We start from the raw sequence: 16,592 nt of genomic DNA on the forward strand, positions 1-16,592 counted from the left end.
TCATTGATTTTAGTTTTTCATTCAACTTTTAGGAATTAGAATTTGAAAGGCTCATTTTTTTTCTTTTTTTTTTCAGTTTAGCTGTTACCAATGAAATTTCTTGTGCTTGATCATTTGACTTGCATCACTGCCAAGGGAATTGCAAACAAACCCAAGACCCTAGGTTTCCATGCTTCAGGGTACCAAGTTAGGGGAACAGTGCTGCAGTTGCAGGGTGTCTTTCTAGGAGAATTTATGATCCCCTATGGGACTCCTGTCTTTGAAACAAAACAATTTTGGTTGTGCATTTACACAGAACCCCATCTCATATTGTTTACCAAGTGTATCGTATCCTTTGATAAGCTCCCTTGATCAGAATCTAGATAGTACATTGGTAGTACATAGGAAAAAGAATGCCTAACCTGCTTTTTTTTTTATGATGAAGGCTCCAGTTTTGGACAGAATTTTACATTAAGGCTCGGCCTTAAATGAAACATTAAGAGGATTAAAGAGGAAGGAATATGAAAGAGGGAAAAATTTTGAGTGTGGGAGGAAGAAAAAAATCTGTGGTTTAAAAAAGAGCATGTCATAGTCAAGAAAGCTGTGTGAGAGGTAGAGTTCCAAAGATTCGTGGTGTAAGGAAAGAAACATGTCACAAAGGCCCACCGGAGTTCCAACGGTGAAACAGTAATCATGTGATTATTGTGTGGTGAGGAGTATGAATTAGAGAGAGAAGTACAAATACAAGTGATTAGTGTGCTTTAACAAATGTTTTGACTTGTACTTATCGAATGTGTGAAAGTACCTATTGAATATGGTTGCATGTGAAGTTCAGGAAATGCAAGATTTGTTAAGAATAATGAGAATCAAAGCATCTTTGCACTGAAATTAGGCTCTTGAGTGAAGACAAGTTTCTACGCAGGTCCATGGACAGAGATTGACGCAGATTATGGATATGACTACTGGTACCAACCCGCTCATGATGTCCTTATCTCAAGTGAGTGGGGATGTCCCAAGGCTTGGTCCACTGGGTTTGATCCAATGGCTGTAGAGGCTGGTAAGTTTCAAATATAGATTTTTATTTTCATGTTTGCCTGTATATGATAATGCTTTTTAACACATCTGCTCCTGAATATTTTTTTTGTACATTAACTTTAGGATGCAGTGAAATGAGATTATGGTAAATTTGTATGTCCAGTGTTTTCCTTGCTTTCTCTTCTCAAGCTGCCAACTTTCCCCCTCTCATTGCATTTCTTTCTTTCTTGGGTATGATATTCATATACTATGTCATGTATCCTTTCCATGTAATCATACTACTATGACACTACACTACATTCTATGACACTAGAATAAGTACTGCAACTTTTGTTTTATTGTTTATATTTCTGTGAAACTGAACATAGTTGCTTTAATGTAGGGATTATATGAAATTTAGCATCGTTATGTGTATTTAAGGTCATTACTTATTATCACACCAAATATAGTCAAATGTGGTCTTTATTTCACTACTTTTGATATGTTTTCATATGATGAACTCATAACATTCCTATTTGTTGACTAATAACACTTTTATCTGAAGTTTGAATTTGGTATGCCTAAAACTGGCAGACTGAATATAAGTATTACCTGATTTGCAGGAAAGTATGGAACTCACCTCAATGTGTACTCTTTGTCTAAGGGTCGTCTTCTACAGCGCATTGATTTGGGCTTGGAGGGCATTATGCCTCTCGAGATTCGCTTCCTGCATGACCCTCTTGCCAATCAGGGTTTTGTTGGCTGTGCTCTTTATGCCAATGTATTTAGGTAAATTCTATTTTGTAATAGTTTTTGTTGATGATAGGTTGTTGATTGTATTGTTTTTCAGGTATTTATTAGTTATTTGTTGTACTTGATTGATGTTCCCGCGTCATTGAGGTAGCACCAGGAGACAGACAAAGAAAGATCTGCCTATCCACCCATATACACATATATACACATAAACCCATACACGCACTTATACATATGTATACATATTCACATCAACATATGCACATATACATACATATACAAACTCATACGTAGACATATACACATGTACACTTTCATACTTGCTTGCCTTCATCCATCCCTGGCACTACCTTGTCCCACAGGAAACAGCATTGTTACTCCCTGCTTCAATGAGGTAGCACCAGGAGAACAGACAAAAGATGCCGCATTCGTTCACACTCAGTCTCTAGCTGTCATGTGTGATGGGGAGAACAGACAAAAGATGCCACATTTGTTCACACTTAGTCTTTAACTGTCATGTGTAATGCACCAAAACCACAGCTCCCTATCCACATCCAGGTCCCACAGACCTTTACATTGTTTACCCCAGATGTTTCACATGCCCTTGTTCAATCCATTGACAGCACGTCGACCCCAGTATACCACATCGTTCCAATTCACTCTGATCCTTGCATACCTCCCACCCTCCTTATGTTCAGGCCCTAATCTCTCAAAATCTTTTTCACTTCATCATTCAACCTCCAGTTTGGTCTCCCACTTCTTGTTCCCTCCACCTCTAACACATATATCCTCTTTGTCAATCTTTCCTCACTCATTCTCTCCATTTGTCCAAACCATTTCAACACACCCTCTGCTGCTCTCTCAACCACACTCTTTTTATTTCCACACATCTGTCTCACCCTTTCATTACTTTATCAAATCACCTCACACCACATATTGTCCTCAAATATTTCATTTCCAGCACATCCCCCTCCACTACACAACCCTATCTATAGCCCATGCCTCACGTCCACATAACATTGTTGGAATTACTACTCCTTCAAACATAACCATTTTTGCTCTCGGAGACAACATTCTTTCCTTCCACACATTCTTCATCGCTCCAAAAACTTTCACCCACCCCCCACCCTTGACTCACCCATTCACTGCTAAGTCCATTCCCAGATATCTAAAACACTTCACCTCCTCCAATTTTTCTTCATCCAAACTTACCTCCCAATTAACTTGTCCCTCAACCCTACTGAACCTAATAACCTTGCTCTTATTCACATTTACCCTTAACTTTCTTCTTTCACATACTTTTCCAAACTCATTCACCAACTTCTGCAGTTTCACACTTGAATTAGCCACCAGTGCTCTATCATCGGCAAACAACAATTGACTCGCTCACTTCCCAGGCCCTCTTATCCCCAATGGACTGCATACTCGCCCCTCTCTCCAAAGCACTTGCATTTACCTCCCTTACCACCCCATCCATAAACAAATTTAACTACCATGGGGACATCTTACACCCCTGTCGCAGACTGACACTCACTTTCCTCTCTTCCTACTCGTAAACATGCCTTACATCCTTGGTAAAAAGCTTTTCACTGCTTCTAGCAACTTGCCTCCCACACCATACACTCTTGAGACCTTCCACAAAGCATCTCTATCAACCCTATCATATGCCTCCTCCAGATCCATAAAAGCTACATACAAAACCATCTGTTTTTCTAAGTATTTTTCACAGACATTCTTCAAAGCAAACACCTGATCTACACATCCTCTACCACTTCTGAAACCACACTGCTCTTCCCCAATCTGATGCTCTGTGCATGCCTTTAACCTCTCAATCAATACCCTCCCATATGATTTCCCAGGAATACTCAACGGACTTAGGCCTCTGTAGCTTGAACACTGACCTTTATCCCCTTGGCCTTTGTACAGTGGCACTATGCATGCATTTTGGCAATCTTCAGGCACTTCACCATGATCCATGCATGCATTGAATATCCTTACCAACCAATCAACAGCACCATGATCCATGCATGCATTGAATATCCTTACCAACCAATCAACAGCACAGTCACCCCCTTTCTTAATGAATTCTACAGGAATACCATCCAAACCCACTGCCTTGCTGGATTTCATCTTCTGCAAAGCTTTCACTACCTCTTCTCTCTTAACCAAACCTTTCTCCCTGATCCTGTCACTTCGCACACCACCCTGAGCAGAACACCTTATACCTGCCACTCTGTCATCAAACACATTCAACAAACCTTCAAAATACTCACTCCATCTCCTTCTCACTTCATCACTACTTGTTATTACTTCCCACTTGCCCCCACTTGTCTTATGTACATTATTTACCTCCTTCCAAAACATCTTATTATCCCTTAAGTTTAATGATATTCTATCACCCCAGCTCTCATTTGCCCTCTCTTTCAACCTGTGCACCTTTCACTTGACCTCCTGCTGCTTTCTTTTATACATCTCCCTGTCATTTGCACTCCTTCCTTGCAAGTATCATCCAAAGGCCTCTTTTACCTTTTTCACTAACAACTTTACTACTTCACCCCACTCATTACTACCCTTTCTAATCTGCCCCCACCCACCTTTCTTGTTCAACATTCATCTTTTGCACAAGCCATCACTGCTTCCCTAAATATGTCCTATTCCTCATCCACTCATGTCATTTGCTCTCATCTTTTGCCATTCTACACTCAATCTTTACTGGTACTTCCTCACACAAATCTCCTTTCCGAGCTCACTTATTCTCACCACTCACTTCTCCCCAACATTCTCTTTTCCTTTTTGAAAACCTCTACGAATCTTCACCTTCGCCTCCACATGATTATGATCAGACATCCCTCCAGCTGCCCCTCTCAGCACATGAACATCCAAAAGTCTCTTTTCCACGCCTATCAATTAACACGTAATCCAGTAATGCCCTTTGACCATCTCTCATACTCGCATATGTATGCTTGTGTATACCTCTCATTTTAAACCAGGTATAGTGATTAATGTGTTGTGTCAGCAAATGTCAGTTTTGACTTTGGCTAGTTACTCAGATGAAAAAGCACTGCATATTAGATTAAAGATGAGTCATTAAGATACATTTGTAAAGCAGGTTTTCTTTTTTTTGTTAGATTTTACCAGAAGGATGATGGTACATATGCAGCCCAAAAAGTAATTAGTATTCCTCCTAAGAAGGTGGAGGGTTGGGCCCTTCCAGAGATGCCTGGTAAGTTATACCTTTCTCTTTGCAGGACTTCATATGGATGTTACTATGCTCTTTCCTTTTACAGTGTGCTCAATGGACCTTTTAATTTGATATGAAATCTTTTTGAATTTGGTTACAGGGAAATGGCATTAGGTAGAAGTAGTCAGTGGGAATTAGGTAGAAGCCTCTGTAAACACTGCACTAGATTTATCGCCCTGCCAGTGGGCTTTTAAGGATGTGGCACAAAAGGCTACCGATCAGCACTGTGGTTCACAAGTTATGGTGACTCTGTTGCTGTGGCCACCCCTTTGAGGAACTCCCAGGAGGGAACAGGTATCAAAGATATCGATAGGTGGGGAAACAGGTAATTGTTATGCTGTATATTTATTCTGTAACTCAGATAAATGTGTGTTGCCCATGAAAATACTACTTTGAGTGAAGCAAAATTTAAGCTAAGGTTTGAACACCCGTCCTGTTACTTATATCCTTCAGATGGCTCCCCTTTTTAATCTACATTCCTCTACCACTCCTCTCATTTCATGTGTTTTCACCTTTTGCTATCCTACACTCAATCTCTCCTGGTATTTCTTCACACAGGTCTCCTTTCATAGATCACTTACTCTCACTGCTTTTTTATCCTGACATTCTCTCATTTTTTGATAGTGATCAGACATTACACTACCTGCCCCTCTTAACATATTTACATCCAAAAGTCTCTCATTCACATGCCTATCAATTAACATATTGTCTAATAATGCCTGTTAATCATCTCTCTTACTCACATAACTATACTTGTGTATATATCTCTTTTTAAACTAGGTATTCCTAGTCGCTAGTCTTTTTTCAGCTCACAAATCCGCAAGCTATTCACCATTACCATTCACAACAATGTATACCCCATGCATACCAAATCCTTAACTGTCACATTACTCACCTTTGCATTCAAATTACCCACCACTAACACCTGGTCTCGTGCAACAAAACTACTGACACAACTCGCTTAGCTGCTCCCAGAACACTTGCTTCTCATGATCTTTCTTCTCATGACCAGGTGCATAAGCACCATTAATCACCTATCTCTTGCCATCCACTTTCAGTTTTACCCATGTCAATCTAGAATTTACTTTCTTACACTCTATCACACACTCCCACAACTCCTGCTTTAGGAGTAGTGATACTCCTGCATTAACTCTTGTCCTCTCGCCAACCCCTGACTTCACTCACATGACGTTTCCAAACTATTCTTCCTGTTTACCCTTGAGCTTCGTTGCACTCAGAGCTAGAATGAATATCCAGGTTTTTATCCTCAAAGAAACTACTTACCTTCTTTTTTCTCCTCTTGGTTACATCCACACACATTCAGACTCCCCAATCTGAGCTTTTAAGGAGGATGAGCACCCCCTGCTTGACACCTGCTTCCTCTTTTAAGAAATTGAAATACAGGAAGGGGAGGGTTTCCAACCCCCTGCTCCCTTTAGTCACTTTCTGCGATGCTCAGGGAGTACGAAGGTAGAATTCTTCCTCCCCTATCCAAGGAATAGGGGAGAAAGAATACTTCCCATGTATTCCCTGCATGTTGTAAAAGGTGACTAAAAGGGGAGGGAGCAAGGGGCTGGAAATTATCCCCTCGAGTTTTCACTTTTAAAAAAAAGGAAAAGAGAAGCAGGCCAAGTGAGGATTTTCCCTCTTAGGCTCAGTCCTCTTTTCTTAACACTACCTTGCTAATGTGGGAAATGGTGAATATATATGAAAAGAATATATATATGTAAATATTATTATTATTATACATAATCACTGTTTCCCTTGTTTGTGAGGTAGTGCCAGGAAACAGACAAAGAATGGCCCATCCGCTCATTTATGCCTATATATACGTAAAATCCCTTGGGATAAAAGAGAAAAATTTCTTCCCATGTCATGTGTGTGTGTCACCTAAGGTGAATGTGCCACTTCCTCCCTGGAACTCCCCTATCAAAAGGGGTGGCCTCAGTGATTTAGTCTCCATAACTAGAAAACTCCATTGCCACTTCATAACCTTTAGTGCCTTACCCTTAAGAGGCTGCTGGCAGAGGGCAACTCTAGAACAATGTTTGCAGAGGCTCTTCTCTAATGTTCCTATTGACTACATCTATTTAATACTCCTGCATAATGTTCCTACCAATTATTACCTAATGCTCCTGCCCAATGTTCCTACCTACTATTTCTGTGCGTTGCTCTTACCATTCTGCCAAAAGGCAGGGCTTGCATATATTGCTCACTGCAGGAAAATCTAGAGTCACAGTAGAATGAGCTCTTTGATTTAAGTGTTGTTGAGTGTTATCTGTGAAGTAGAGACTGTATGTCTGTTGTGTGAAATAAAGCATGCTCCAAGTTGAGTGGAAATTTTGACTTTTTTTTTTTTTGTAAGTTTCTGCACCCTTAAATCCTTAAAAGAAAATTTTGGTTCTTTTGTGCTGTCATTATACATTTTAGAATATTACTTTATTTTGTAGTCTTTAGGATTCTCCTTGGCTTTTTTTATTTGCCTCAAGTTTTAGAGCACCATTTGTAAGAATTTATTCAATTCATAGGAAACGTAAAGATTGAAAGAGGGGCATGGTAGTGATGAATGGTTAAGAATATAAGTTGATTATGTAATAGATAAGGAGTAGCAATTTTATGATGCATTCTGAGCTTGTAGATTAGGATAACATCTATTGGAGATTAGCATTGTTGCAATAAAAGTTTCAAGAAAATCATTGGATTTTTACTGTCTTCAAAAAGTGAGATATTTAAGTTTTCTTTCTAGATGAGAGAATCATTAGTCTATGCAGAGAGGAGGTGAATTGTGTAACCCCCATATCATTGCTGTTTTACCATTTAAGTTGTAGTTATCTTTCTTAAGCTCTAGAAATGTATAGATTTTCATGGTCTTTGGAACAAAGATAGGGAGGCCCTTAATTAAGATTTTCACCCCTTCTAATACATACGATTTCTTCATGGATAAAATATGAGTAATGCTGGTGTCGAATAGACAGTGTGTTAGCATCTGATGATAGATTTGAAGATGAGGTAGATGTGTATATATAAGGTGAGCCAGTAATTGGTTGTTGAATTTAGTGTACTTTTGCCTTTGATAGCTAAGTTTGCCATTTGGTTTGATTGTCTGTGATGTATGAGTATGACCTTATGTGCTTTATTTTGTCTAGGTTCAGAAAAGTCTGTCACAGTCCGAACTGATTTCCCATTGTCTTGTTTAGGTATAATGACAGACATCCTTATCTCCTTGGATGACCGTTTCCTGTACTTCAGCAATTGGGCACATGGGGATATTCGCCAGTATGACATTACAGACCCTGAACACCCGAAGTTGGTGGGACAAATCTTTTTGGGTGGCTCTATTGTGAAGAGTGGCCCTGTAAAGGTTACTTATGATGCTGAGCTGAAAGTAAGTATGAGTTTCCTGATTTACTGCTGGAGAATTAGTGATTACTTTTTTGAATAGTCATAGTTGATTGCATTTCAGTGTTTATGAAAATCCATCAAAAAATCTCTGTTTTATACATTTATTTCTCTCTGCATCTACCTATCTATTTATCTATACAGTATTTTATTCCTTGGAATAAAGGAGAAGGAATAGTACCAATGTAACCCCTGAATGTCAAAGGTGACAAAAAAGGCCAGTAGCAAAGGGCTGCAAAATCATTTCATCTGTATTATTTTTAAAAGCATTAGCAGAAAAAGGAGCAAAGCAGGGATATTCCCTTGAAGGCTCAGTAATTGATGATTCCTTGGTAAGGTGGGAAAAGCAAGCATATGGTAAAAGGAAAATTTTTTTTTTTTTTTTTTTTTTTTTTTTTTTATACTTTGTCGCTGTCTCCCGCGTTTGCGAGGTAGCGCAAGGAAACAGACGAAAGAAATGGCCCAACCCCCCCCCATACACAGGTACATACACACGTCCACACACGCAAATATACATACCTACACAGCTTTCCATGGTTTACCCCAGACGCTTCACATGCCTGATTCAATCCACTGACAGCACGTCAACCCCTGTATACCACATGGCTCCAATTCACTCTATTCCTTGCCCTCCTTTCACCCTCCTGCATGTTCAGGCCCCGATCACACAAAATCTTTTTCACTCCATCTTTCCACCTCCAATTTGGTCTCCCTCTTCTCCTCGTTCCCTCCACCTCCGACACATATATCCTCTTGGTCAATCTTTCCTCACTCATTCTCTCCATGTGCCCAAACCATTTCAAAACACCCTCTTCTGCTCTCTCAACCACGCTCTTTTTATTTCCACACATCTCTCTTACCCTTACGTTACTTACTCGATCAAACCACCTCACACCACACATTGTCCTCAAACATCTCATTTCCAGCACATCCATCCTCCTGCGCACAACTCTATCCATAGCCCACGCCTCGCAACCATACAACATGCTTGTGTATACCTCTCATTTTAAACCAGGTATAGTGATTAATGTGTTGTGTCAGCAAATGTCAGTTTTGACTTTGGCTAGTTACTCAGATGAAAAAGCACTGCATATTAGATTAAAGATGAGTCATTAAGATACATTTGTAAAGCAGGTTTTCTTTTTTTTGTTAGATTTTACCAGAAGGATGATGGTACATATGCAGCCCAAAAAGTAATTAGTATTCCTCCTAAGAAGGTGGAGGGTTGGGCCCTTCCAGAGATGCCTGGTAAGTTATACCTTTCTCTTTGCAGGACTTCATATGGATGTTACTATGCTCTTTCCTTTTACAGTGTGCTCAATGGACCTTTTAATTTGGTATGAAATCTTTTTGAATTTGGTTACAGGGAAATGGCATTAGGTAGAAGTAGTCAGTGGGAATTAGGTAGAAGCCTCTGTAAACACTGCACTAGATTTATCGCCCTGCCAGTGGGCTTTTAAGGATGTGGCACAAAAGGCTACCGATCAGCACTGTGGTTCACAAGTTATGGTGACTCTGTTGCTGTGGCCACCCCTTTGAGGAACTCCCAGGAGGGAACAGGTATCAAAGATATCGATAGGTGGGGAAACAGGTAATTGTTATGCTGTATATTTATTCTGTAACTCAGATAAATGTGTGTTGCCCATGAAAATACTACTTTGAGTGAAGCAAAATTTAAGCTAAGGTTTGAACACCCGTCCTGTTACTTATATCCTTCAGATGGCTCCCCTTTTTAATCTACATTCCTCTACCACTCCTCTCATTTCATGTGTTTTCACCTTTTGCTATCCTACACTCAATCTCTCCTGGTATTTCTTCACACAGGTCTCCTTTCATAGATCACTTACTCTCACTGCTTTTTTATCCTGACATTCTCTCATTTTTTGATAGTGATCAGACATTACACTACCTGCCCCTCTTAACATATTTACATCCAAAAGTCTCTCATTCACATGCCTATCAATTAACATATTGTCTAATAATGCCTGTTAATCATCTCTCTTACTCACATAACTATACTTGTGTATATATCTCTTTTTAAACTAGGTATTCCTAGTCGCTAGTCTTTTTTCAGCTCACAAATCCACAAGCTATTCACCATTACCATTCACAACAATGTATACCCCATGCATACCAAATCCTTAACTGTCACATTACTCACCTTTGCATTCAAATTACCCACCACTAACACCTGGTCTCGTGCAACAAAACTACTGACACAACTCGCTTAGCTGCTCCCAGAACACTTGCTTCTCATGATCTTTCTTCTCATGACCAGGTGCATAAGCACCATTAATCACCTATCTCTTGCCATCCACTTTCAGTTTTACCCATGTCAATCTAGAATTTACTTTCTTACACTCTATCACACACTCCCACAACTCCTGCTTTAGGAGTAGTGATACTCCTGCGTTAACTCTTGTCCTCTCGCCAACCCCTGACTTCACTCACATGACGTTTCCAAACTATTCTTCCTGTTTACCCATGAGCTTCGTTGCACTCAGAGCTAGAATGAATATCCAGGTTTTTATCCTCAAAGAAACTACTTACCTTCTTTTTTCTCCTCTTGGTTACATCCACACACATTCAGACTCCCCAATCTGAGCTTTTAAGGAGGATGAGCTCTCCCTGCTTGACACCTGCTTCCTCTTTTAAGAAATTGAAGTACAGGAAGGGGAGGGTTTCCAACCCCCTGCTCCCTTTAGTCACTTTCTGCGATGCTCAGGGAGTACGAAGGTAGAATTCTTCCTCCCCTATCCAAGGAATAGGGGAGAAAGAATACTTCCCATGTATTCCCTGCATGTTGTAAAAGGTGACTAAAAGGGGAGGGAGCAAGGGGCTGGAAATTATCCCCTCCAGTTTTCACTTTTAAAAAAAAGGAAAAGAGAAGCAGGCCAAGTGAGGATTTTCCCTCTTAGGCTCAGTCCTCTTTTCTTAACACTACCTTGCTAATGTGGGAAATGGTGGATATATATGAAAAGAATATATATATGTAAATATTATTATTATTATACATAATCACTGTTTCCCTTGTTTGTGAGGTAATGCCAGGAAACAGACAAAGAATGGCCCATCCGCTCATTTATGCGTATATATACGTAAAATCCCTTGGGATAAAAGAGAAAAATTTCTTCCCATGTCATGTGTGTGTGTCACCTAAGGTGAATGTGCCACTTCCTCCCTGGAACTCCCCTATCAAAAGGGGTGGCCTCAGTGATTTAGTCTCCATAACTAGAAAACTCCATTGCCACTTCATAACCTTTAGTGCCTTACCCTTAAGAGGCTGCTGGCAGAGGGCAACTCTAGAACAATGTTTGCAGAGGCTCTTCTCTAATGTTCCTATTGACTACATCTATTTAATACTCCTGCATAATGTTCCTACCAATTATTACCTAATGCTCCTGCCCAATGTTCCTACCTACTATTTCTGTGCGTTGCTCTTACCATTCTGCCAAAAGGCAGGGCTTGCATATATTGCTCACTGCAGGAAAATCTAGAGTCACAGTAGAATGAGCTCTTTGATTTAAGTGTTGTTGAGTGTTATCTGTGAAGTAGAGACTGTATGTCTGTTGTGTGAAATAAAGCATGCTCCAAGTTGAGTGGAAATTTTGACTTTTTTTTTTTTTTGTAAGTTTCTGCACCCTTAAATCCTTAAAAGAAAATTTTGGTTCTTTTGTGCTGTCATTATACATTTTAGAATATTACTTTATTTTGTAGTCTTTAGGATTCTCCTTGGCTTTTTTTATTTGCCTCAAGTTTTAGAGCACCATTTGTAAGAATTTATTCAATTCATAGGAAACGTAAAGATTGAAAGAGGGGCATGGTAGTGATGAATGGTTAAGAATATAAGTTGATTATGTAATAGATAAGGAGTAGCAATTTTATGATGCATTCTGAGCTTGTAGATTAGGATAACATCTATTGGAGATTAGCATTGTTGCAATAAAAGTTTCAAGAAAATCATTGGATTTTTACTGTCTTCAAAAAGTGAGATATTTAAGTTTTCTTTCTAGATGAGAGAATCATTAGTCTATGCAGAGAGGAGGTGAATTGTGTAACCCCCATATCATTGCTGTTTTACCATTTAAGTTGTAGTTATCTTTCTTAAGCTCTAGAAATGTATAGATTTTCATGGTCTTTGGAACAAAGATAGGGAGGCCCTTAATTAAGATTTTCACCCCTTCTAATACATACGATTTCTTCATGGATAAAATATGAGTAATGCTGGTGTCGAATAGACAGTGTGTTAGCATCTGATGATAGATTTGAAGATGAGGTAGATGTGTATATATAAGGTGAGCCAGTAATTGGTTGTTGAATTTAGTGTACTTTTGCCTTTGATAGCTAAGTTTGCCATTTGGTTTGATTGTCTGTGATGTATGAGTATGACCTTATGTGCTTTATTTTGTCTAGGTTCAGAAAAGTCTGTCACAGTCCGAACTGATTTCCCATTGTCTTGTTTAGGTATAATGACAGACATCCTTATCTCCTTGGATGACCGTTTCCTGTACTTCAGCAATTGGGCACATGGGGATATTCGCCAGTATGACATTACAGACCCTGAACACCCGAAGTTGGTGGGACAAATCTTTTTGGGTGGCTCTATTGTGAAGAGTGGCCCTGTAAAGGTTACTTATGATGCTGAGCTGAAAGTAAGTATGAGTTTCCTGATTTACTGCTGGAGAATTAGTGATTACTTTTTTGAATAGTCATAGTTGATTGCATTTCAGTGTTTATGAAAATCCATCAAAAAATCTCTGTTTTATACATTTATTTCTCTCTGCATCTACCTATCTATTTATCTATACAGTATTTTATTCCTTGGAATAAAGGAGAAGGAATAGTACCAATGTAACCCCTGAATGTCAAAGGTGACAAAAAAGGCCAGTAGCAAAGGGCTGCAAAATCATTTCATCTGTATTATTTTTAAAAGCATTAGCAGAAAAAGGAGCAAAGCAGGGATATTCCCTTGAAGGCTCAGTAATTGATGATTCCTTGGTAAGGTGGGAAAAGCAAGCATATGGTAAAAGGAAAATTTTTTTTTTTTTTTTTTTTTTTTTTTTTTATACTTTGTCGCTGTCTCCCGCGTTTGCGAGGTAGCGCAAGGAAACAGACGAAAGAAATGGCCCAACCCCCCCCCCCCATACACATGTACATACACACGTCCACACACGCAAATATACATACCTACACAGCTTTCCATGGTTTACCCCAGACGCTTCACATGCCCTGATTCAATCCACTGACAGCACGTCAACCCCTGTATACCACATGGCTCCAATTCACTCTATTCCTTGCCCTCCTTTCACCCTCCTGCATGTTCAGGCCCCGATCACACAAAATCTTTTTCACTCCATCTTTCCACCTCCAATTTGGTCTCCCTCTTCTCCTCGCTCCCTCCACCTCCGACACATATATCCTCTTGGTCAATCTTTCCTCACTCATTCTCTCCATGTGCCCAAACCATTTCAAAACACCCTCTTCTGCTCTCTCAACCACGCTCTTTTTATTTCCACACATCTCTCTCACCCTTACGTTACTTACTCGATCAAACCACCTCACACCACACATTGTCCTCAAACATCTCATTTCCAGCACATCCATCCTCCTGCGCACATCTCTATCCATAGCCCACGCCTCGCAACCATACAACATTGTTGGAACCACTATTCCTTCAAACATACCCATTTTTGCTTTCCGAGATAATGTTCTCGACTTCCACACATTTTTCAAGGCTCCCAAAATTTTCGCCCCCTCCCCCACCCTATGATCCACTTCCGCTTCCATGGTTCCATCCGCTGACAGATCCACTCCCAGATATCTAAAACACTTCACTTCCTCCAGTTTTTCTCCATTCAAACTCACCTCCCAATTGACTTGACCCTCACCCCTACTGTACCTAATAACCTTGCTCTTATTCCCATTTACTCTTAACTTTGTTCTTCCACACACTTTACCAAACTCTCCTATTTCTTACCGTAAGCCATTTACGTTTGCATGGGACTTACAGTTACTGAGTTATCCAAAGTGAATTGTACATGGAGTGATTCTGAGCCACTTAGGGAAAACGTTGCCCTCGCACATATGGAAATTGTGTCTTGCACATAGGTAACAGCATAGAATTGAAACTTGGGACTTAGGTTCAATCTTGATGGTATATGCATTGCTGATTTCCTGTTGCTACCCTCTGGACACATTTTTCCTGGTAGGATGAAAGGCCATTGTATTAGAAGATAGTGAAGTGTAGAAAGATAGAAACATGGAGGCAGAAGTAAGCCATAGTTTAGGATCCCCCATTCCAATTTAAGGTTTTTGATACATTGGGGAGTGTGCAGAAAGCAAGCTCACTATCTGTAAGAGTAAAAATAGGTTAGTTTGATGATGTTGCCATCATAACAGTGTTGTAAGGATATGAGGCATGAGCCTAAGATAAGGAAAAGTACAGGATAGGATGAATGTGTTGGAAATGAGATGCTCAAGGACAGTGTGGTGTGAGAAGGGTTGATCAAGCAAGAAATGATAAGGTAAGAGAGTGTGTTAGTGTTAAGTGTATGGTTGAGAGAACTGAAGAGGGTGCACATATGGAGAGAATAAATGAGGAGAGATTGACTGAGATGATATATTTGTCAAAAGTTAGGGGACAAGGAGAAGGGCTTAGGGTGATTGAGGCCCAGTGGTCTGTTTATGTTTGAATTCCTTTGTATAAACATGTTGGAGGGTGAGAGGCATTCTCAGGATAGAGAAAATTGTCCCTCAGCCCTGCTGAACCTAATAGCCTTGTTTTTATTTCCATTTAATTTCAACTCTCTCATTTTACACACACTTCCAAACTCAGTCACCAGCTTTTGCGGGTTCTCACTCATAGTCACCAGTGCTGTATCATTGGCGAACATTAACTGACTTCTCAGGCCCCCTCATCCCCACCAGACTGCATACTTGCCCCCCTCTCCAAAACTCTTGCATTTACCTCCCTCATCACCACATCCATAAACAAATTAGACAACCATGGTGACATCACACACCCTTGTCACAGACTGACCTTCAGTGGGAACCAATCACTCTCCTCCCTTCCTACTCGTATACATGCCTTACACCCTTGATAAAAAAAACTTCTCTGCTTCTAGCAGCTTATCTACCACACCATATATTCTTAATACCTTCAACAAAGCATCTCTGTCAACCTTATCATATGCCTTCTTCAGATCTATAAATGCCACATACACATCCATCTGTTTTTCTCAGTATTTTTCACACATTCTTCAAAGCAAACACCTGATCCACACATCCTATACCACTTCTGATACCACACTGCTCCTCACCAATCTGACGCTCAGTATAGATCTTCACCCTCTCAACCAGTATCCTCCCATATGATTTTCCAAGTGTACTCAACAAACTTATGCCTTTGTAGTTTGAACATTCGCCTTGATATATTGAATATTGGAGGTTGAAGGATGGAGTGAAAAAAGATTATGAGCAATCGGGGCCTAAACATGCAGGAGTGTGAAAGGCATGCATAGAAGAATGAATTGGAATTATGTGGTGTACTGGGGTCGACGTGCCATCAGTGGACTAAACCAGGGCATGTGAAACGTCTGGGGAAAACCATGGAAAGATCTGTGGAGCTTAGATGTGAATGGGGAGCTGTGGTTTCGATGCATTACACATGACAGCTAGAGACTGAGTGTGAATGAATGTGACATTTATTTGTCAGTTTTCCTGGCACTACCTCACTGAAGTGGGGGGCAGTAATGCTGTTTCCTGTGGGGTGGAGTGGTGTCAGGAATGGATTGAAGGCAAGCAAGTATATGTATATGTGTATATATGTATGTGTGTGTGTATATGTATTTTTTTTTATTATTATTAGTATTTTGCTTTGTCGCTGTCTCCCGCGTTTGCGAGGTAGCGCAAGGAAACAGACGAAAGAAATGGCCCAACCCACCCCCATACTCATGTACATACATACACGTCCACACACGCAAGTATACATACCTATAAATCTCAATGTACACATATATATACACACACAGACATATACATATATACACATGTACATAATTCATACTGTCTGCTTATATTTATTCCCATCGCCACCTCGCCACACATGGAATAACATCCCCCTCCCCCCTCATGTGTGCGAGGTAGCACTAGGAAAAGACAACAAAGGCCCCATTCGTTCACACTCAGTCTCTTAGCTGTCATGTAA

At 40.0% G+C, this 16,592-nt stretch overlaps 1 protein-coding gene across 1 annotated transcript in view; it reads left to right on the plus strand.

Moving 5' to 3' along the window:
• LOC139761986 (methanethiol oxidase) overlaps positions 1–16,592 on the plus strand; it is a 38,546-nt gene that overhangs the window by 8,858 nt on the left and 13,096 nt on the right. Inside the window, exons 5-8 of the mRNA XM_071686757.1 lie at positions 902–1,036; positions 1,617–1,782; positions 4,875–4,969; positions 8,185–8,372. Of these exons, the coding sequence (XP_071542858.1) occupies positions 902–1,036; positions 1,617–1,782; positions 4,875–4,969; positions 8,185–8,372 (584 nt within the window). The remainder of the gene's footprint in view (positions 1–901; positions 1,037–1,616; positions 1,783–4,874; positions 4,970–8,184; positions 8,373–16,592) is intronic.

The sequence above is a fragment of the Panulirus ornatus genome, chromosome 42 (genome assembly GCF_036320965.1).
Source record: "Panulirus ornatus isolate Po-2019 chromosome 42, ASM3632096v1, whole genome shotgun sequence".
In the NCBI taxonomy this organism is placed as follows: Eukaryota; Metazoa; Arthropoda; class Malacostraca; order Decapoda; family Palinuridae; genus Panulirus; species Panulirus ornatus.